This window comes from Salmo salar, chromosome ssa01 (genome assembly GCF_905237065.1).
Source record: "Salmo salar chromosome ssa01, Ssal_v3.1, whole genome shotgun sequence".
Classification (NCBI taxonomy): Eukaryota; Metazoa; Chordata; class Actinopteri; order Salmoniformes; family Salmonidae; genus Salmo; species Salmo salar.
Window position 1 is genome coordinate 174345675 of NC_059442.1, and position 24567 is coordinate 174370241.

General features: G+C 43.5%; 1 protein-coding gene across 4 annotated transcripts in view; it reads right to left on the reverse strand.

Annotated features, from left to right (window-relative positions):
• LOC106572640 (low-density lipoprotein receptor-related protein 2) overlaps positions 1–24567 on the reverse strand; it is a 105626-nt gene that overhangs the window by 29064 nt on the left and 51995 nt on the right. For all 4 annotated transcript variants that reach the window (XM_045694267.1, XM_045694264.1, XM_045694261.1 and 1 more), the window contains exons 37-41: positions 24267–24396; positions 23971–24164; positions 17103–17289; positions 6482–6691; positions 6206–6389 (exon numbers count right to left, since the gene is read on the reverse strand). In XM_045694267.1, coding sequence (XP_045550223.1) covers positions 6206–6389; positions 6482–6691; positions 17103–17289; positions 23971–24164; positions 24267–24396 — 905 coding nt within the window. The remainder of the gene's footprint in view (positions 1–6205; positions 6390–6481; positions 6692–17102; positions 17290–23970; positions 24165–24266; positions 24397–24567) is intronic.

The following is a 24567-nucleotide window of genomic DNA, read 5'->3' on the forward strand; positions in this document are numbered from 1 at the left end:
CTGCTGAACCTTTTCACAGCCGCGACCCAGCAACGGTATAGGACCAGAGATAATCTAGCTATTTAAATAGATATGCTAACCCAGGGGTGTCAATTTCAAATCAGTGCACTGGCCATATTGAAAAATCAACAAATTTGAAGGCCAGACATAGCGTATTTGTTTTGACAAAACTGCGACCCAAACTGGCCATATTTTTATTACAAAAAATATGGCCCTTAATAAGGTCAAGTTATGTACATAGGATTTTAACATTAAAACAAAATAGATATTTGTCCAGCCTTTGTTGTTATGCTTGTAATTGTGCATAATATGCTTTGACCCTAATCAAAAGTATTTAATAACAACATAATGTTAAACCTATAGTGAAGTTAACTTAAAACGTTTCTCTTTTTTGCACTGCATGGATCACAGGTGCAGTTGAATGCAGCATTGCCGTTTGGTGCATTCAAAATGTATTTAAGCTGAGTAACCAACCTAAGCTACTGCTCAAATGTCACAGCAATAGGCCTACGTGGTTCTCCTTTGCATGGTGTTTTGTTGTTTTGTTATTCATTGTCAAGCTTTAAAAACCAAAGCCAGACTGCAACATTTTCGTAGCCTAAATAGGACTGTGGCATGAGTCTGTACACCCTCCCTCTGCTGCGTGCTGTAAACGGGACACACACAAGCAGTGCAAATGAAGTTGAATTCACCAATGCAAGTGCATCAGGCTGTAATTTCATAAAGTAAATTACTTAACTGTTGACTCACTCTGGCCCCCTCCCAGTTAGGGGGAGTGATGAGCACTACAGCAGTCTCAACTCAATCGCTGGTTAAAAACTTTTCTGCCCCTCCCAAAAGATAGAATTTGTAGATAATTGGCCCTCTTCCTGGGACTCACCCACAAACAGGACCAAGCCTGGCCTGTTGAGGAGTGACGGACTCCATCCTTGCTGGATGGGTGCTCTCATCTTATCTACAAACATAGACAGGGCTCTAACTCCCCTAGCTCCACAATGAGAGCCTGCTGCCTGGCCTGCACCCTGTTAGCCAGCCTGCCAGCTTAGTGGAGTCTGCCACTAGCACAGTCAGTGTAGTCAGCTCAGCTGTCCCCATTGAGACTGTGTGCCTTGATCTAGGTTGAGTAAAACAAAACATGGCGGTGTTCGCCTTAGCAATCGCACTAGTATAAAGACCTCCTCCATTCCTGCCATTATTGAAAGAGATTCTGATATCTCACATCTCAAAATAGGGCAACTTAATGTTAGATCCCTCACTTCCAAGGCAGTTATAGTCAATGAACTCATCACTGATCATAATCTTGATGTGATTGGCCTGACTGAAACATGGCTTAAACCTGATGAATTTACTGTGTTAAATGAGGCCTCACCTCCTGGTTACACTAGTGACCATATCCCCCGCGCATTCCGCAAAGGCAGAGGTGTAGCTAACATTTATGAAAGCAAATTTCAATTTAAATAAAGGAAAAATAAACAAATGTTTTGTCTTTTGAGCTTCTAGTCATGAAATCAATGCAGCCTACTCAATACCTTTTTATAGCTACTGTTTACAGGCCTACTGGGCCATATACAGTGTTCCTCACTGAGTTCCCTGAATTCCTAATTGGACCATGTAGTCATGGCAGATAATATTAATTTTGGTGACTAATATTCACATTCCCCAGACCTACTCCAAAAGGCTTTCGGAGCCATCATCGACTCAGTGAGTTTAATCCAACATGTGTCCGGACCTACTCACTGCCACAGTCATACTCTGGACCTAGTTTTGTCCAATGGAATAAATGTTGTGGATCTTAATATTTTTCCTCAATCCTGGACTAATCGTACCACCATTTTATTACGTTTGCGTCGCAACAGATAATCTGCTCAGACCCCAACCAACGATGATCAAAAGTCATTCTATAAATTCTCAGACAACCTAAAGATTCTTTGATGCCCTTCGACTCCCTCCGCCTACCCAAGGACATCAGAGTACAAAATCAGTTAACCACCTGAGGAACTCAATTTAACCTTGCGCAATACATTAGATGCAGTCGCACCCCTAAAAACCAAAAGCATTTGTCATAAGAAACTAGCTCCCTGGTATACAGAAAATACCCGAGCTCTGAAGCAAGCTTCCAGAAAATTGGAACGGAAATGGTGCCACACCAAACTGAAAGTAATCCGACTAGCTTGGAAAGACAGTACCGTGCAGTAACGAAGAGCCCTCACTGCTGCTCGATCATCCTATTTTTCCAACTTAATTGAGTAAAATAAGAACAATCCAAAATTAATTCGATACTGTCGCAAAGCTAACTAAAAAGCAAGCAAGCATTTCTAATCGACCCGGGTATCATGGAAGGATATTGACCTCATCCCGTCAGTAGAGGATGCCTGGTTAATTTTTTTTAAATGCCTTCCTCTCCACCTTAAATAACATGCCCCATTCAAGAAATTTAGAACCAGGAACAGATATAGCCCTTGGTTCTCTCCAGACCTGACTGCCCTTAACCAACACAAAACATCCTGTGGCGTTCTGCATTACCGTCAAACAGCCCCCATGATATGCAACTTTTCAGGGAAGTTAAAAACCAATATACACAGGCAGTTAGAAAAGCCAAGGCTAGCTTTTTCAAGCAGAAATGTGCTTCCTGCAACAAACAAAAAAGTTCTGGGACACTAAAGTCCATGGAGAATACCTCCTCCCAGCTGCCCACTGCACTGAGGATAGGAAACTCACCACCGATAAACCCACTATAATTGAGAATTTCAATAAGCATTTTTCTACAGCTGGCCATGCTTTCCACCTGGCTACCTCTACCGCAGTCAGCAGCACTGCACCCCCCACAGCTACTCGCCCAAGCCTCCCCCATTTCTCCTTCACCCAAATCCATTCAGCTGATACTCTGAAAGAGCTGCAAAATCTGGACCCCTACAAATCAGCTGGGCTAGACAATCTGGACCCTTTCTAAAAATGATCTGCCGAAATTGTTGCAACCCCTATTACTAGCCTGTTCAACCTCTCGTGTCGTCTGAGATTCCCAAAGATTGGAAAGCAGCTGCGGTCATCCCCCTCTTCAAAGGAGGGGACACTCTTGACCCAAACTGCTACAGACCTATATCTATCCTACCCTGCCTTTCTAAAGTAATCGAAAGCCAAGTCAAACAGATTACCGACCATTTCGAAACACACCACACCTTCTCCGCTATGCAATCTGGTTTCAGAGCTGGTCATGGGTGCACCTCAGCCACGCTCAAGGTCCTAAACGATATCGTAACCGCCATCGATAAGAAACAATACTGTGCTGCCGTATTCATTGACCTGGCCAAAGCTTTCGACTGTCAATCACCACATTGGCAGACTCAATAGCCTTGGTTTCTCAAATGATTGCCTCGCCTGGTTCACCAACTACTTCTCTGATAGAGTTCAGTGTGTCAAATCGGAGGGCCTGTTGTCCGGGCCTCTGGTAGTCTCTATGGGGGTGCAACAGGGTTCAATTCTTGGGCCAACTCTTTTCTCTGTATACATCAATGATGTCGCTCTTGCTGCTGGTGAGTCTGATCCACCTCTACACAGACGATACCATTCTGTATACTTCTGGCCCTTCTTTGGACATTGTGTTAACAACCCTCCAGACGAGCCTCAATGCCATACAACTCTCCTTCCGTGGCCTCCAACTGCTCTTAAATACAAGTAAAATTAAATGCATGCTCTTCAACCGATCGCTGCCTGCACCTGCCCGCCTGTCCAGCATCAGTACTCTGGATGGCTCTGACTTAGAATATGTGGACAACTACAAATACCTAGGTGTCTGGTTAGACTAAACTCTCCTTCCAGACTCACATCAAACATCTCCAATCCAAAGTTAATTCTAGAATTGGCTTCCTATTTCGATGCAACACATTGATGAAAGATGGTGAAGCCCAAAAAATTGCCCTCGCTGGAAGCCTGTGTTTCAGACATAAGGAAGAGGATGGCTGCAAACTTTCTACTTTTAAACTCAGACAAGACAGAGATGCTTGTTCTAGGTCCCAAGAAACAAAGATCTTCTGTTGAATCTGACAATTAATCTTGATGGTTGTACAGTTGTCTCAAATAAAACTGAAGGAACTCGGCGTTACTCTGGACCCTGATCGCTCTTTTGAAGAACATATCAAGACTGTTTCAAGGACAGCTTTTTTCCATCAACGTAACATTGCAAAAATCAGAAACTTTGTCCAAAAATGCAGAAAAATGTATCCATTCTTTTGTCACTTCCAGGTTAAACTACTGCATTGATCTACTTTCCAGCTACCCGGATAAAGCACTAAATACATTTCAGTTAGCGCTAAACACAGCTGCTAGAATCTTACTAGAACCAAAACATTTGATCATATTACTCCAGTTCTAACCTCTCTACGCTGGCTTCCTTTTAAGGCAAGGTCTGATTAAGGTTTTACTGCTAACCTACAAAGCATTACATGGGCTTGCTCCTACCCATCTTTACGATTTGGTCCTGCCGTACATACCTACACGTACGCTACGGTCACAAGACGCAGGCCTCCTAACTGTCCCTAGAATTCCTAAGCAAATTGCCAGAGGCAGGGCTTTCTCCTATAGAGCTCCATTTTTTTTGAATGGTCTACCTATCCATGTGAGAGACGCAGACTTGGTCCAAATTTTAAGTCTATTGAAGACTCATCTCTTCAGTAGGTCCTATGATTGAGTAGTCTGGCCCAAGAGAGTGAAGGTGAACGGAAAGGCACTGGAGCTCCTTGCTGTCTCCAGTTCACCTGGCCGTGCTGCTGCTCCAGTTACAACTGTTCTGCCTGTAGCTATGGAATCCTGACCTGTTCACCGGACGTGCTACCTGTCCCAGACCTGCTGTTTTCAACTCTCTAGAGACAACAGGAACAGTAGAGATGCTCTGAATGATCAGCTATGAAAAGCCAACTGACATTTACTCCTGAGGTGCTGACCTGTTGCACGCTCGACAACCACTGTGATTATTATTATTATTATTATTATTATTATTATTATTATTAGACCCTGCTGGTCATCTATGAACATCTTGGATATGTTCTGTTACAATCTCCACCCAGCACAGCCAGAAGAGGACTGGCCACCCCTCAGCCTGGTTCCTCTAGGTTTCTTCCTAGGTTCCTGCCGTTCTAGGGAGTTCATTGCCACCGTGCTTCTCCACCTGCATTGCTTGCCGTTTGGGGTTTTAGTCTGGGTTTCTGTACAGCACTTTGAGATAGCAGCTGATGTAAGGGCTTTATAAATATATTTGATTTCAAATTTCAGATTCGTAAATGTCTATACTGTTTAAGGAGTTTTATACTTGTCTTATGACCATTTTAGCTGTTTCTCAGCAGTTAGTCATTAGTTGCTGTGTTTGTATCAGGAGTTATCAAAACTGCTGTTAAAGATCCTTTTGCAGGCTTTTGTGTTGAGCCCATTTGGGTTCATAGAGACCATGAATAGTAGAATCAGCTGTGGTAGAACTGGGCTTGAACAAAAAAAAAGAGCATGAACCTGTATTGTGGCCATTGAATTGCATTTACCAAAGTTGACCATCTGATGAACGTACATTTGGTTCTAAATGTTATATTTGGTGATAACTCGCTTTTGTTTACAGGTAATGCAGTACTAGGCCTGCCTTCAGTAAACTATAAGGTACGTTTACATATAAATATTTAATGGGTACATGATTGTGTATTTTCCAGAAGCTTGCGCGATTGTCTTGAGAGCGCAGGGGGAAAAAAAATTGTTCAGTTCACTCCATATTGGCTTAAATGGGTTTCTGGTTTTTCACCTCCCTCTAGAAAAATCAGCTGTTAATATTCAATAAATTCGAACTACATCATTTGTTACCATTTGTCATTGATTACTTTTACTGCTGTATAATATGTTGAATAATCACCTTCCGGTGTAAAAAGCATGGAAATTGAAAACAAAACTAAGTGAGAGAAGGCATGGTCCTGAAGTCTCCCCGCCCCGAAAAAGGAAATTCACATGAGCACCACAATGCCTATTCCACCCATGCTCTATCAAGGTTTTCCAGCACACAGCTATGATGGTCTATTGTACTTCAAACAATTTGTACACAGGTTGCTGAGGTCTCAAACAGCCTAATTCATACTCGTCAGAGGGATAATGGACTTCTCAGGGTTGTGCTATACAAATTGAGAGTGATAGGTATATTAATTTGTAAACCCTTTGGGCGGCAGCAGCCCTCACCCACCCTTTGTGTGGCAGCAGCAGTAGCGAGCGAGGCTGCTCCAGATCCTCATCCAGAACCACTATGTAGTTCTGAGACTTTACTGTAGATGTGCCCAGCCTCACAGCCAGAATCTGACTGGCCAGCCCATCCAGCCAGTACAGGTTCCTGCCAACCCAGTCCACAGCTATAGACTCAGACTTCACACCTACAGAAAGAAAGCATTCTGTTAAACATTTAGTAGACAGTAGGGCTGAGACTGTACTTGGTACTAACCCTGTCCTTGGTTAGGGTACTAACCTTTGACCAGAGTGCCTGTGTCCTTGGTGTTGATGGAAGTCCACTTGATGCTCTCCTCCTCCAGACTGACCCAGTATACCCTCTGGTCTCGCCAGTCATAATCCACACAGAACACAGGTGTCTGACTAGTGGAGAGCACTGAAAGGCTGGAGCTATGCAGCCCCAATACCAGCAGCTCAAACTGAACAGATGCCAGCAGGTGAGCCTCATCTACACAAACAAAATACACCATCAATATACCATGACAAAACAAACCATTCTGAATACAATGACAAAACTATATTAAAACAAATCTACATGTGTCTATTAGGTTGAGCCAGCAATGCATGTTAGTTTGTTTCCCCCCTTCATTTCTCCATCAACACTCCATGTTAAATAATCAAATTTGGCACACTGGTTTGGAACTCAATTTCCTAAATGCTCAGATGGCACTGCAATCCGCTGGCTCGTTTTCTCGCTGGAAGGATGTATAGAAAACTAGCATTCTCCCATAGGGATTCTCTAGATGCCATTTGTGTCTTTTTTCAGTCTTACGTTCCAAATTTTAAAAAAAAGTGTTTTTACATTGGTTAAAAGTACACAGAGCTTCAAAATGGCATATCATACACCATAGTTGGAGGAAACAGGAAGTAATGCTGCTTTAAAAAGTTGATATACTTAGAATCCCATTTAGGAGAACAAAAGCATTCAAACATTTGAGACCAACTGGCTCGATTCGGTCTTATGTAGCAACATTAGAAATTGTGTTTTTTTACATTGGATGAGTAGACGCAGAGCTAGAATATGGTATATCATACAATACAGTTGAAGAACAATGGGAAAGTAATTCTGCTTTGAAAGTTGATAAACTTGTAACCTCACATTTGAGAAAATGGCCCTTGAATGTTTGGTACCTACTGAGAGCTCGTCTACACATTCAGCATCGTTCACACCCTTTTAAGCTTAAGCCCCACCCATCTCTAAGGATTCACATGTGAGGCCATGTACTAAACAACCAAAGATGAAGACTAAAAGCTGGTTTATACTAGGAGTGTGCTTGTGAATGTAATCTGGAGTGCCAGAGTGTGCTCTTGGCGTTGGTAAACTCAGAGCGATGTCAGATTGTCCGTTTGTAAATTCAGAGCGTTTCGCTCTTGGAGCGTTCAGAGCACACATTGGACGCTCTGGCCAAGGAGTAGGGTTGAGCCGAGCGTTCTGACCTAACAGCAGTCAAACACCCAAGCTAACTGGCCAACGTTGACTAGCTACTTTCAGACTCAAATGAGAGTACAGCTCACTGACCAGTTCACTCGCCCTAGCAGAGCTGGTTCGGCTGGCAAAAATGTTATTGCGTTTTATTGCCAACGTTTACTGACTGGGAAGGTTGCTGCTTTTTCCATCGCTAAACCAACTAGGCTCTTAATTTAACAATTGTATTTGTATTTACAGATAACATACAAAGTTTGGAATTACAGCATATGAAAGTTCACAAGTAAAAATGAAAGTTGATTATGGCAAGGCGACCGGCAACATAACCGAATACAAACAGTGTAACTATTCCCTCCGCAAGGCAATCAAACAAGCTAAGTGTCAGTATAGAGACAAAGTGGAGTCGCAATTCAACGGCTCAGACACGAGGTATGTGGCAGGGTCTACAGTCAGATTACAAAAAGAAAATCAGCCCCGTCACAGACACCGATGTCTTGCTCCCAGATCAACTAAACTCCTTTGCTCGCTTTTAGGACAATACAGTGCCACTGACACGGCCCACTACCAAAACCAGCAGGCTCTCCTTCACTGCAGCCAGCGTGAGTAAAACATTTAAACTTGTTAACCCTCGCAAGGCTGCCGGCCCAGACGGTATCCCTAGCCGCGTCCTCAGACCAGCTGGCTGGTGTTTACGGACATAATCAATCCCTATCTGCTGTTCCCACATGCTTCAAGAGGGCCACCATTGTTCTTGTTCCCAAGAACGCTAAGGTAACTGAGCTAAACAACTATCGCACTAACTTCCATCATCATGAAGTGCTTTGAGAGACAAGTCAAGGACCATATCACCTCCACCCTACCTGACACCCTAGACCCACTCCAATTCGCTTACCACCCCAATAGGTCCAGACGAAGCAATCGCAATCACACTGCCCTAACCCATCTGGACAAGAGGAATACCTATGTAAGAATGCTGTTCATCAATTACAGCTCAGCATTCAACACCATAGTACCCTCCAAACTCGTCATTAAGCTAGAGACCCTGGGTCTGGATCCCACCCTGTGCAACTGGGTCCTGGACTGATGGGCCAGGTGGTGAGGGTAGGTAACATCTACAACACGCTGATCCTCAACACTGGGGCCCCACAAGGGTGCGATCTCAGCCCTCTCCTGTACTCCCTGTTCACCCATGACTGCGTGGCCATGCACGCCTCCAACTCAATCATCAAGTCTGCAGACGACACTCCAGTGGTAAGCTTGATTACCAACAACGATGAGACGGCCTACAGGGAGGAGGTGAGGGCCCTCGGAGTGTGGCGTCAGGAAAATAACCTCACTCAACGTCAACAAAACAAAGGAGATGATTGTGACTTCAGGAAACAGCAGAGGGAGCAACAGTACCTCTTCCACCTCAGGAGTAACTGATTTTGTTGCACTGCTTTGCTTTATCTTGTTCTCAACTGGCATTCCTGGTTAAATAAGTGAAATTTTAAAAATTAAAGACTGAAGAAATTTGGCTTGTCACCAAAAACAAACTTTTACAGATGCACAATCGAGGACATTGTGTCGGGCTGTATCACCGTCTGGTACAGCAGCTGCTCCGCCCATAACCGGAAGGCTCTCCAGAGGGTAGTGAGGTCTGCACAACGCATCACCGGGGCAAACTACCTGCCCTCCAGGACACCTACACCACCTGATGTCACAACAAGGCTAAAAAGATCATCAAGGACAACCACCCGAGCCACTTCCTTTTCACCCAGCTATCATCCAGTGGGTGAGGTCAGTACAGGTGCATCAAAGTGGGGACTGAGAGACTGAAAAACAGCTTCCATCTCAAGGCCATCAGACTGTTAAACAGCCATCACTAACATTGAGTGGCTGCTGCCAACATACTGACTCACTCTAACCACTAATGAAAAATTGGATGTAATAAATGTGTCAGTCACTTTAAACAGTGCCACTTTATATAATGTTTACAAACCCTACATTACTCGTCTCATATGCATTTACTGTACTCTATACCATCTACTGCATCTTGCCTATACCACACGGCCTTCGCTCATCATATATTTATATGTACATATTCTTATTAATCCCTTTACACTTGTGTGTATAAGGTAGTTGTGAAATTGTTAGATTAGTTAGATATTACTGCACGGTCGGAACTAGAAGCACAAGCATTTCGCTATACTTGCATCAACATCTGCTAACCATGTGTATGTGACCAATAAAATTTGATTTGTCATGCAGTAAGACAATGGTAGAAAACAGTCAAATCTATATGAAAATGGCTAAAAAGTGACAAATTTGAAGTTTTGGAATTTGCCTAGCCAAAGTCCAGACCTAATCCCAATTGTGACCTGTTTCAGAAAACTAGGCATATGTCGCAAGTCACGACTTCACAGGACCATTTTAACGTGTTGTAGACCACAGTGAAATACTTACAATACCTTAACAATACAAATATTATTCGCTTCTTAGAGCCATTTGCTTGACTAGTTATAGCTTAATGTTAGCTAGCTAATATTGAACCTGGCTGGTTAGCTACCTGCAGATTCAAGCAGGGTAGTAAGGTCATGAGTTGGGATTATGGTTCATTGTTTACCTAGCTAGCTATCTACAGTTGAAGTCGGAAGTCTACATACACTTAGGTTGGAGTCATTAAAACTATTTTTTCAACCACTCCATTTCTTGTTAGCAAACTATAGTTTTGGCAAGTCAGTTAGGACATTACTACTCTAAGTAATATTCCAGCAATTTTTTTGACAGATTATTTCACTTATAATTCACTGTATCACAATTCCAGTGGGTCAGAAGTTTACATACACTAAGTTGACTGTGCCTTTAAACAGCTTGGAAAATTCCAGCAAATGTCATGGCTTTAGAAGCTTCTGATTGGCTAATTGACATCATTTGAATCAATTGGAGGTGTACCTGTGGATGTATTTCAAGGCCTACTTTCAAACTGTCTCTTTGCTTGACATCATGGGAAAATCTAAAGAAATCAGCCAAGACCTCAGAAAAACAATTGTGGACCTTCACAAGTCTGGTTCATCCTTGGGAGCAATTTCCAAACACCTGAAGGTACCATGTTCATCTGTACAAACAATAGTACGCAAGTATAAACACCATGGGACCACGCAGCCAGGAAGGAGTCGCATCTGTCTCCTAGAGATAAACGTACTTTGGTGCGAAGTGTAAATCAATCCCAGAACAAAAGCAAAGGACCTTGTAAGATGCTGGAGGAAACAGGTACAAAATTATCTATATCCACAGTAAAACAAGTCCTATATCAACATAACCTGAAAGGCCGCTCATCAAGGAAGAAGCCACTGCTCCAAATCCTCCATAAAAAAAAGCCAGACTGTTTGCAATTGCACCTGGGGATGAAGATGACTTGGAGAAATGTCCTCTGGTCTGATTAAACAAAAATAGAACTGTTGGCCATAATGACCATCGTTATGTTTGGAGGAAAAAGGGGGACGCTTGCAAGCTGATAAACACCATCCCAACCGTGAAGCACGGGGGTGGCAGCATCATGTTGTGGGGGTGCTTTGCTGCAGGAGGGACTGGTGCACTTCACAAAATAGACAGAATCATGAAGATGGAAAATGATGCTGATATATTGAAGCAACATCTCAAGACATCAGTCAGGAAGTTAAAGCTTGGTCTCAAATGGGTCTTCCAAATAGACATTGTCCCCCAAACATACATCCAAAGTTGTGGCAAAATGGCTTAAGGACAACCAAGTCAAGGTATTAGAGTTGCCATCACAAAGACCTGACCTCAATCCTGTGGGCAGAACTGAAAAAGTGTGTGAGCAAGGAGGCCTACAAACCTGACTCAGTCACACCAGCTCTGTCAGGAGGAATGGGCCAAAATTTACCCAACTTATTGTGTGAAGGTTGTGGAAGGCTTCCTAAAATATTTGACCCAAGTTAAACAATTTAAAGGCAATGCTACCAAATACTAATTTAGTGCATGTAGATTTGATTATTTTAACTTGACCCACTAGGAATGTGATGAAAGAAATAGAAGCTGAAATAATCACTTATTCTGAAATTTCACATTCTTAAAATAAAGTGGGGATCCTAACTGACCTAAGACAGGGAATTTTTACTAGGTTTAAATGTCAGGAATTGTGAAAAACTGAGTTTAATTCATTTGGCTAAGGTGTATGTAAACTTCCTACTTCAACTGTACATGTCTTAGACTCGTCCGAGTGTGCCAGAGCGCAGAATAACAATTTACGAATACTCAAAACGCTTTCAATATGGCCGGTGTCAGTAAACCTTCACAAAAAAAGCATAATTAAGTTGCCAGCAGCACAGTCACCAAGCTCTGGATAACATGAAAACAGCCTAACCAGCTCTGCTAGGGTGAGTAAAATGATCAGTGGGGTGTTCTCATTTGTCTGGAAGTGGATAGCAAGCTAGCTAATGTTAGACAGGGTGCTTGACTGCCATTGTTTGGATTTTTCGTTATTTAGCCCTCCGAAAAGGCTCACCAGGAAGCACACAATGTCATGACTGGTGTTTTGTCCTTAATTTTATTTTAAATCAAATGACCACAGGTCATAAACCTGAAATACAACAAATAATGACTATATTATTCAAGTAATCTAATCATAATGTAAATAATGAAAATCAAATAAGCCTGCAACACCATCAAAGATGTGGCGAATCTGGCTTAACAGCACCGACTACATCACCCAGAATGCCCAGAGGAGCATGCGCAAAGTGACTCTGCCGTCACAGGTTGTTATGGACGCTGTCACAGGACACAGAACCCATGCCACCACATGCCTCGTCCAAAGGATTTACACACGCACAAACGCAACATAATGCGGCACTCCAGCATGGATCACCGAACCAAACCACCGCCACCAGAAACCAGCAGAGTGCTCCGAACAATCAACACAATGCAAATGGCTGATAATAATAGCCTAATGCTTTTTAGCATCTGGGTCGCTGAACTACCGCACCCAGCGAGCTACAAGTTACTCCCGGCCAACTAACACCGACAGTGAGGTAAACGTTCAGTGCACAAACATATAAGTGACTTAAAACATTAATGCTAGACTGAGTAGTTCGCAGTTACATACCAACGGGCTGTGTGCTCCTGATGATTGTCTGCGCTAAGTGATTACCAGGTGCTGTAATTTAAGTCTCGTGAAGCTGCGCATGCGCACATAACGTAACATATTTGAGCATCTAAGAAACTTAAAAAGAAATCACTCGTTCCCCATTTAATTGAACAGACCCATTTGCATCCATCCATCCATATCTTTTTCTTTTCCTGAGTGAGCTAGAAGTCTCAGCCATTGTGAAGTCAGAGCTTTCGGATCAACCCTACTCCTCGGCCAGAGCGTCCAGTGTTTGCTCTGAACACTCCGAGAGCGAAACGCTCTGAATTTACCAACAGATAATCTGACAGCACAGTTGCAGTCACCAACGTGCTGGGAAACAGCCTAACCAGCTCTGCTAGGGAGAGTAATGTTCAGGGAGCTGTTCTCTCATTTGTGTCTGGAAGTAGCTAGCAAGTTAGCTTGGGCGCTTCCCTGGATTATTATTATCATCAAAACATATACTAAAACAGGAATATATATATAAACAAGAGTACATAAACCTAACAGACAGGGGTATTACATAGATACAATTTCAATTTGCATTGCATAGCTTTGTTTTTACACTTACTGATAATTAAAATATTATTTTGAAATTCTTAAAACAATGTGAAGAGGGGTTTGTTCTCCACACACTATTTATGGATAAAGAATTTGCCATGAAAAATATGCAAATTAACAATGAAAGTTAAAAATCAGGTTCCATATAATTTGGATGAAGTTAATTATCAGCGTCTTCCAAATTGATGTTAATAGTAGTTTATTTTAAAATAAAATCGAATTCACTGCAAAATCTGACATGGGAACAGTCAAAATAAAATGGCCAAGCTGGGTCACAACCACAAAATACACATGTTATCCATAGCCATTTTGATCCATGTATAAAGGTCTTTACGAGGGTGCTTGACTGCAGTTAGTACAGAACATTCAAATCAACCCTTAAAGAGCTGGGTGGGTTTAAAGCTTAAGAGGGTGTGAACGATGCTGAATGGGTGAAGACAAAGGGCTCTCCAGCAGTATTACCAAAACATTCAAACGCCATTTTCTCTATAGTGAGTTTACAACTGTCAAAGCAGAAATACTTTTCCCATTGTTCCTTAACTGCTGTATATATAGCATTTTGTAGCTCAGTCTACTTTTATTCAACGTAAAAAATACACACTTTAAAATTCTGCAACATAAGACTGATTTGAGCCAGTCAGTCACATTTCTCCTTTGCCAAGATAATCCATCCACCTGACAGGTGTTGCATATGAAGCTGGTTTAAAAACCTTGATTATTACACTGGGGAACCTTGTGCTGGGACAATAAAAGGCCACTAAAATGCTTAGTTGTCACATCAAGTTGAGGCTTACAATTGGTATGCTGAATGCAGAAATGTCCACCAGAACTGTTGCCAGAGAATTGAACTTTACTTTACCATAAGCCACCTTCTACATTGTTTTAGAGACCTGCATACTCAGATGTCACCCATTGAGCATGTTTGGGATGCTCTGGATCGACATGTACGACAGCGTGTTCCAGGTCCTGCCAATATCAAGCAACTTCCCACAGCCATTGAAGAGTGAGAACATTCCACAGGCCACAATCAATTGCCTGATCAACCATATGCGAAGGAGATGTGTAGCGCTGCATGAGGCAAATGGCATTCACACGAGATACTGACTGGTTTTCTGATCCACGCCCCTACCTTAAGGTATCTGTGACCAACAGATGCATATTTGTATTCCAGGTCATGTGAAATCCATAGACTAGGGCCTAATGAATTTCCTCATCAACTGTAACCCAGTAAAATCTTTAAATTGTTTCATTAATAATTTTTGTTCAGTGTACAAAAGTTAGCCTTCAATAGTGAACATACAAGCAATATTCTGGCTACTGTCGGTAGGCCGATATATCTTTTGGCATGACATACTATAGAAACATAAAATGTATGCTGTTAATGCAGTGCAATTCTTAGAGTAATGACTTGTTAAATTCTATTAAACAGCTTCATAATAACTAAAGGTGGCAGCAGGTAGCCTAGCGATGAGAGCATTGGGTCAGTAACCTTAAAGGTTACTTGTTTGAATCCACGAGCCGAAACATTTGTTGACGTGCCCTTGAGCAACGCACTAACCCTAATTGCTCCAGGTTTGCCGTTAACGACAGACCCTGGCTGTGACCAAGGGTGTCTCACGGAGAGTTGGGAAAAACACATTTTCAATTCACACATGCATGTTAATACACACGTACACAATAGGACAAATATAAGAACCCAACTAATTATTAATTTATAATAAAAATAACCTATAAAATGAATAGCAACAGAGATAGCATGCAACAGAGATAGCATGACCAACAGTCTGTTAATATCTGAATTTATTTATTTTTTATTTTCACTTTTATTTAACCAGGTAGGCTAGTTGAGAACAAGTTCTCATTTACAACTGCGACCTGGCCAAGATGAAGCAAAGCAGTGTGACAAACAGAGTTACACATGGAATAAACAACCGTACAGTCAAACACAATAGGAAAAAAAGTCTATATACAGTGTGTGCAAACAGCATGAGGTGGTAAGGCAATAGGCCATAGTAGAAAAGTAATTACAATTTAGCAGATTAACACTGGAGTGATAGATGAGCAGATGATGGTGTGTGAGTAGTGATACTGATGTGCAAAAGAGCAGCAAAGTAAATAATAACAATATGGGGATGAGGTAGGTAGATTGGGTGGGCCATTTACAGATGGACTATGTACAGCTGCAGCAAATGTAGAGAGGAAGCATGGTGACCCATAGGCCCTGCAGCGAGGAAGCATGGTGACCCATAGGCCCTGCAGCGAGGAAGCATGGTGACCCATAGGCCCTGCAGCGAGGAAGCATGGTGACCCATAGGCCCTGCAGCGAGGAAGCATGGTGACCCATAGGCCCTGCAGCGAGGAAGCATGGTGACCCATAGGCCCTGCAGCGAGGAAGCATGGTGACCCATAGGCCCTGCAGCGAGGAAGCATGGTGACCCATAGGCCCTGCAGCGAGGAAGCATGGTGACCCATAGGCCCTGCAGCGAGGAAGCATGGTGACCCATAGGCCCTGCAGCGAGGAAGCATGGTGACCCATAGGCCCTGCAGCGAGGAAGCATGGTGACCCATAGGCCCTGCAGCGAGGAAGCATGGTGACCCATAGGCCCTGCAGCGAGGAAGCATGGTGACCCATAGGCCCTGCAGCGAGGAAGCATGGTGACCCATAGGCCCTGCAGCGAGGAAGCATGGTGACCCATAGGCCCTGCAGCGAGGAAGCATGGTGACCCATAGGCCCTGCAGCGAGGAAGCATGGTGACCCATAGGCCCTGCAGAGAGGAAGCATGGTGACCCATAGGCCCTGCAGAGAGGAAGCATGGTGACCCATAGGCCCTGCAGAGAGGAAGCATGGTGACCCATAGGCCCTGCAGAGAGGAAGCATGGTGACCCATAGGCCCTGCAGAGAGGAAGCATGGTGACCCATAGGCCCTGCAGCGAGGAAGCATGGTGACCCATAGGCCCTGCAGAGAGGAAGCATGGTGACCCAGAGTTTTACCCAACCAGGTCATGTGATCAGGAAAAACAGGTATGAATTTTGCCACACCACATTTAGGCTCTGTGGTGCTACCTCCACTTTAAATACTATAACTTATAAATATCTAAAGAGCATTACATAACAGTCTTTAGACAAAATATAAGACACCATTACTCCATAGTTTATAACTTGTTTTACTTACCTAATTAAATAAAAATAACAGGAATATTAACCATGTATTGCTTCAAAATATGTTAAAACGCTGTCAACTACCTTGTCCATTTCCCATCTGAGTTGGTTTATGTATTAGGCTAGGTTAAATGTAGGGTTAGGGAGTGGTTTCGCAGACAGATTTCACCTAGTCCCAGACTAGAAATTACTTTGGCTGGATATTTTCCATTGATCTTGCTTTTTAGTCCAAGACAAGGCTTAATCTGTGTCTGGGAAAACCTCCATAATGTTTGAGTGGAATGATGTCTTATATGAAAAAATATGTTTACATTACCAGGTACATTAACAGGGTAAACCTACTCTAAGAGTATGTATTAGGCTGTTAGAAGGTTTGAATCCTAATCAACCCATCCACTGTGAGGACATCTGTTGTGGAGGTACAGTAGATTACTGAAGCTTCAGTACTTATGCTGAAAAGCCTAGTTTCTGCATAGGTCAAAATAGCTTTTGCATTTCCTGTCTTTTCTGGTTTCAGACAAAAGCAAATATTTCACTGAAACAATTTTTGTATTAATTAGGTTCAAGCAAAGACACGTTTAGAGTACCTTGGGTCTTGCAGCTGCGACCATTTGGTTCCAGCAGATATCCATGGTGACAGCGACACAGGAAGGAGCTGTGGGTGTTAAGGCAGGTGTGGCTGCAGACGGGTGGTAGAACCTCGTTACACTCGTCAACATCCACACAGGACAGACCATTAGCCTGGAGCCGGAAGCCTGCAGCACAGATGCACCTCTGTAGGAGACAGAAGGACCACATGTCACAGCCACACTTCTGTAGGCCAACATGTTGGGGTTTGTTTTAGCTCACCGGTCCATGGGGGCTTAGGGCTTGTGGCCTTGTCTAGGGCATGTAGCATTGTCTAGGGCATGTAGCTAGGGTTAAGGTGTGTTTTGTGGCATGGCCTAAGGCATGTAGCTAGGGCGTGGCGGGGGTCATCGTTGGGCTGTGGGTGTGAAAGATTCAGCAGGCTACAGGCATTACACACCTGGCTAAAATATTCCTGTAGCTCTGTTGGAATAACTTTCATAGATCACTGACACCTTCTGGAAACTGAAGATGCTCTACATTGACTTAAGCCCAACTCATAAATAGCCCACATTAACATATGTAGGCTAAGAAACAAGGTTCATGAAATTGATAACTTGCTAATAACAGATGATTCATATTCTGACCATCTGAAATGCACTTAGATAATACCGTTGATACAGTAGCAATACATGGTTATAACATCTACTGAAAAGAAATGCCAACGGGGGTGGTGTTGCGGTCTATATTCAGAACCACATTCCTATAAAGTTGAGGATCTCATGTTAAACTGTTAAGTAATAAGGCTACTGGTTTACCTGCAGCACCTAAAGACCATTCTGGTGGGAAGCTGCTATAGACCAAGTGTTATCAGCCAGTATCTGGATAACATGTGAAATGCTTGATATGTTATCACAGGTGTGATTTTGGATTGGAGATGTTTGATATGAGTCTGGAAGGGGAGTTTACAGTCTAACCAGACACCTAGGTATTTGTAGTTGTCCATGTATTCTAGGTCAGAACTGTCCAGAGTAGTGATGCTAGTCGGGCGGGAGGGTGCGGGCAGCGAACGGTTGAAAAGCATGCATTTGGTTTTGCAAGCATTTAAGAGCAGTTGGAGGCCACAGAAGGAGAGTTGTATGGCATTGAAGCTCGTTTGGAGGTTAGTTAAAACCTCTTGGGGATCGGTGCCCGGTAATGGGATTCATTGTCAAGAGACCATGGCGGGAAATTCAAAACTGCAAGAATCTAATAATTTAAATTTCTCAATCAACTATTTCTCACCATTTGAAAGATAAACGTCTCCTAAATCCAACCACATTGTCCGATTTCAAAGAGGCTTTACGGCGAAAGCATAAAGTTAGGAGAGTACATTGAAAATAGCTGTGTGAATTGACAAAACATTACAAAGACAGGAGTCACCAAAAGCTAAAACCAGCTAAAATTATGCACTAACCTTTGACAATCTTCCTCAGATGACACTCCTAGGACATTATGTTATACAATACATGCATTTTTTGTTCCATAAAGTTCATATTTATATCCAAAAACAGCATTTTACAGTAGCGGTGAAATTCAGATTTTTTTTTCTCTCAAATGCTTCCGGTGAACAACGTTACAATTTACAAAATTACTATTCGAAAACATTGGTAAATTATAATATTGTCATTCAAATAATTAAAGTTTAACATTTCGTAAATGCTACTGCATTGCCAGATTTCAAAATAACTTTACTGGGAAATCACAATTTGCAATAAACCGGGTGCTGTGCTAAGAACAATAGGCTAGGCTATACAGGTTAGCACCATCTTGTAACCATGTAATATCAAAATTACTATTGTCAATAATCCCTTACCTTTGATTATCTTCATCCATTGGCACTTCCAGGAATCCCAGGTTCACAACAAATGTGGTTTCTTTCAACAAATAATTGATGTCCAAATAACTCCAAGTTGTTAGCGCTTCGGTAGGCTACTAAAAAGTAGCGGGGGGGGGGGGAGTCATGGCGAAAAGTACAAAAAATAATCTATTTACGTTCGTTCAAACATGTCAAACGTTGTTTAGCATCAATCATTAGAGCCATTTTAACGTGAAACATCAGTAATGTTTCAACCCGACCTCTCCTGTGTCTTGAAAAACGTTTCTGAAAAATGTCTCGCATCACATGATTGCGCAGGTGCAGCCAATAATGAAGTGACGACATCCCAGGGAGGTCAACTTCTCTTCCTTGTCATCCGGTCTCTGTTCATCATAGACGCTTCAAACAACTTTATAAAGATAGTTGACATCTAGTGGAAGCTGTAGGAAGTGCGAAATGAATCCTCTCTCACTGTGTTATCTATTAACAATGACTCAAAAAAAACTAGTACAGCCACAAAATAATTTTTCTTTCTCAGGTTTTTGCCTGCCATATGAGTTTTGTTATACTTACAGACACCATTCAAACAGTTTTAGAAAATTCAGAGTTTTCTATCCAAATCCGTTAATAATATGCATATCCTAGCTTCTGAGTTGGTGTAGGAGGCAGTTAAATGGGCACATATTTTTTTCAAAATTCTCAATACGGCCCCCTAGCCCCAACAGGTTAAGTGTCCAAAGAAGGTCCAGATGTATTCAGAATGGTGTCATCTGCGTAGAGGTGGATCAGGGAATCACCCGCAGCAAGAGCGACATTGTTGATATATACAGAGAAGAGTCGGCCCGAGAATTGAACCCTGTGGTACCCCCATAGAGACTGCCAGAGGTCCGGACAACAGGCCCTCCGATTTTACACTCTGCGAAGTAGTTGGTGAACCAGGCGAGGCTGCACAGTACTGTCTTTTATCGATGGCACTTATGATATCGTTTAGGACCTTGAGCATGCGCTGAGGTGCACCCGTGACCAACCAGCTCGGAAACCGGATTGCACAGCGGAGAAGGTACCGAGGGATTCGAAATGGTCAGTGATCTGTTTATTAACTTGGCTTTCAAAGACTTCAGAAAGGCAGGGCAGGATGGATATAGTTCTGTGACAATTTGGGTCTAGTGTCAACCCCTTTGAAGAGGGGGATGACCGCAGCAGCTTTCCAATCTTTAGGGATCTCGGACGAAACGAAAGTGGTTGAACAGACTGGTAATAGGGGTTGCAACAATGGCGGTGGATAATTTTAGAAAGAGAGGGTCCAGATTGTCTAGCCCAGCTGATCTGTCGGCCGGGGTTGGGGTAGCCAGGAGGAAAGCATGGCCAGCCGTAGAGTAATGCTTAATCACATTTTTGATTATCATGGATTTATCGGTGGTGACCGTGTCGCCTAGCCTCAGTGCAGTGGGCAGCTGGGAGGAGGTGCTCTTATTCTCCATGGACTTTAGTGTCAAAACATTGGAGTTGAGCTATAGGATGCACATTTGTTTGAAAATCTAGCCTTTGCTCTCCTGACTGACTGTGTTGGTTCCTGACTTCCCTGAACAGTTGCATATCGCAGGGACTATTCGATGCTATTGCAGTCTGCCACAGGATGTTTTTGTGCTGGTCAAGGGCAGTCAGGTCTGGAGTGAACCAGGGACAATCTGTTCGTAGTTCTACATTTTTTGAAAGGGGCATGCTTATTTAAGATGGTGAGGAAATTACTTTTAAAGAACGACCAGGCATCCTCGACTGACGGGATGAGGTCAATATCCTTTCAGGATACCTGGGCCAGGTTGATTAGAAAGGCCTGCAGAAGTGTTTTAGGGAGCGTTTGACAGTGATGAGGGGTGGTCATTTGACCGCGGACCCATAGCGGATGCAGGCAATGAGGCAGTGATGGCTGAGATCCTGATTGAAAACAGCAGAGGTGTATTTGGAGGGCAAGTTCGTCAGGATAATATCTTTGAGGGTGCCCATGTTTACAGATTTCGGGTTGTACCTGGTGGTTTCCTTGATAATTTGTGTGAGATTGAGGGCATCTAGCTTAGATTGTAGGACTCCTGGGGTGTTATGCAAATCCCAGTTAAGGTCACCTAACAGAACGAACTCTGAAGATAGATGAGGGGGCAATCAATTCACATATGGTGTCCATGGCACAGCTGGGAGCTGAGGAGGGTCTATAATAGGCAGCAACAGTGAGAGACTTATTTCTAAAATTAGAAGCTCGAACTGTTTGGGCATAGACCTGGAAAGTATGACAGAACTTTGCAAGCTATCTCTGCAGTAGATTGCAACTCCTCCCCCTTTGGCAGTTGGGTATGGAAATCTCAGAATTTTGGGTGGCCTTCCTAAGCCAGGATTCAGGCATGGCAAGGACATCAGGGTTGGCAGAGTGTGCTAAAGCAGTGAGTAAAACAAACTTGAGGCTTCTGAATTTGACATGCATGAAACCAAGGCTTTTTCGATTACAGAAGTCAACAAATTAGTGCCTGGGGACATGCAGGGCCTTGGTTAGCCTCCATATCACCCGAGGAACAGAGGAGTAGGATGAAGGTACGGCTGAAGGCTAGCGAAACTGGTTGTCTAGTGCGTTGGGGACAGAATAAAAGGAGCCGATTTCTGGGCGTTGTAGAATAGATTCAGGGCATCATGTGCAGACAGGGGTATGGTGGGGTGCGGGTACAGTGGAGGTAAGCCCAGGTACTGAGTGATGAGGTTGCATCTCTGGACATGCTGGGTGAGGTCACCGCATGTGGGAGGTGGAACAAAGGAGGTATCTAAGGCATGTACAGTGGGACTAGGGGAGCCGCAGTAAACTACAACAATGATAATTATCCTAAACAGTATACAAGGCATATTGACATTTGAGAGAGACAAAGCGAGGCATAAAGCAATCACAGGTGTTTATTGGGAGAGCTAGCTAAGTCAACAACGGGTAAGACAACAGGTAAAATGGCGATGAATGGTCAGAGAGGGTCGGTCAACCTAACATAGGGCCTGAGTTCGGGGCTAGGGCCGACAGATAACCGAAAGTAAACAAAGTGGAGTACCGTGATAAATGAGCAGTCCAGCAGGCATCAGCTATAGAACCAAGTGATCATAGGGTCCAGTGTACAGCAATAGATGGAACAGGGAAGCCGCTAGGTAGTCGTTACTACGCTAGCACTCGGGAGACATGGCGTTTAAAGTTAGCAGCCCGGGGTAAGTAGAAGCGTCTGCTCCGTCGTCCGGCAAAGGCACAGCTGATTGAATTACGTCTGCGGACCAGTCGTGGTGGTACGCCGGGGCACCGTGTCGACGAAGGGAGGTATTGTAGTTGTGGTCATTTCGTTTGCTAGCCAGGAGAAGCGCCTGGCTCAGGGCTAGCGTCGGGGCTGGGTCACTCAGTGGCAGCTAGCTAACTGTGATGATCAATGGTCCTGGGTTTACGGCAGGAATCTGGCGTTGTAGTGGAGAAAAAAAAGTCGAGGCTGGCAGGATTATCCAGGCAAAAAAAAACGACTGGTGCCTGAGCAGAGGGTAAAGGCTGCTTGCAGTGGCTAACAATGACTAAATATCCAGCAACTTAGCTGGCTACCTTCTGATAAGTTTTGGCTATAGGGTCTAAAAAAACAGCAGATCCGTGTCACATTGAGTGAGGCGTGTTACCGGAAGGTATATTTAATTTAAAAATGGAAAAGAGATTGAAAAATAAAATTGGAATATATACAAAAAAAGAAATACAAAAAGTAAACACGAGGACAACAAACCACGTCTGCACTGCTACGCCATCTTGGATTGCCTCCTGAATGGTAGCGGGGTGAACAGGCAGTGGCTCAGGTGGTTTGTTGTCCTTGATATTTTTGGCCTTCCAGTGACATCAGGTGCTGTAGGTGTCCTGGAGGGCAGGTAGTTTGCCCCCGGTGATGCGTTGTGCAGACAGCACCACCCTCTGGAGAGCCTTGCTGTTGTGGGTGGTGCAGTTACCGTATCAGGTGGTGATACAGCCCGACAGGATGCTCTCAATTGTGCATCTGTAAACGTTTGTGAGGGTTTTAGGTGGCATGCCACATTTCTTCAGCCTTTGCATAAAGCCTGTGTGTATGCGGAGGACTCCACACCATACACGTCAGCTACTACAGCGAGTGAAATCTCTGCAACACTTAAAGAGCTGCAGTTAGTTTCAGAATGGGTGGCAAGAAATAAGTTAGTCCTAAATATTTCAAAAACTAAAAGCAAGTTAAGGAGACTAAACTACTTGGAGTAAAACTATTGTAAACTGCCATGGTCAAAACATATTTGATACAACAGTAGCTAAGATAGGGAGAAGTCTGTCCATAATAAAGCACTGCTCTGGCTTAACTATCAACAAGGCAGGTACTACAGGCCCTAGTTTTATCTCACCTGGACTACTGCCCAGTCATGTGGTACGCTGTCAAAAATGACAAGCGGCTCAGAACATGGCAGTACGGCTGGCCCCTTAAATGTACAGAGCTAATAATAGCCAGTGTCAATTGCTCATGGCTCAAAGTAGAGAGCTTGACTTCATCACTACTTGTTTTTGTAAGAAGTGTTGACATGCTAAATGCACCGAGGTGTCTGTTTAAAATACTAGCACACAGCTCAGACACCCATACATAACCCACAAGACATGCCACCAGAGGTCTCTTCACAGTCCCCAAGTCCAGATCAGACTATGGGAGGAGCACAGTACTACATAGAGCCATGACTACATGGAACTCTATTCCACATCAGGTAACTGATGCAGCAGTAGAATCAGATTTAAAAACAGATACAAATAAACCTTATGGAACAGCGGGGACTTTGAAGGGTCACAAGCACATGCATACACATACTAACACGTACTCTACCCACACGTAACATGGATTTTGTTTTGTAGATGTGGTAGTAGAGTAGTGTCCTTAGGGTACACAATGTGTTGTGAAAAGTGTTATTAAATGTAATGTTATGCAGGACCGGGTTTTGAAAACCCTGGGTTGGGGTATGTGGATTGGGGTACTAACCGGTCCGTAAGGGGTGCTAACACAGTGCTGGTCACATTGGGGGGTCCCAGGGCTGGAGCAGTTAGTGGTGGAACAGCCGTGCCCCTCGTCAGATCCATCAGGACAGTTGATGATGTGGTCACATAGTAGAGAATGGTCCACACACTCTCCACTACCACACTGGTAAAGCTGGTTGGAGCACTTCACCTGGCCACCTACAGTAAAACAACAGACTGGTCCACACACTCTCCACAGCTGGTTGGAGCACTTCACCTGGCCAACTACAAATGTAACCATAACCCTTTGTGTAAGCTCACATCCAGCCTCGTCACTGTGGTCCTCACAATCCTTCTGTCCATCACACCTCCAGGTCGCAGGGATACACTGGCTCCTAGAGACACAGCTCCACTGGAACTCCCCACACGTCACTGGAGACACCTTACAGTTCTGAAGTTTACCCAGAATTTAGAGATAAAGTTAAGGTAAAAAGGATTGTGCGAGATTATGGCAATTAACCTAGCATGCTAGTTTGTATTGGTTTGCAAAACTACCTTTGACTTCCTTAATACTGGTCATGGAGCCAAAAAAGTGGTATGCATGAGTTCATCTGGCTGTGGG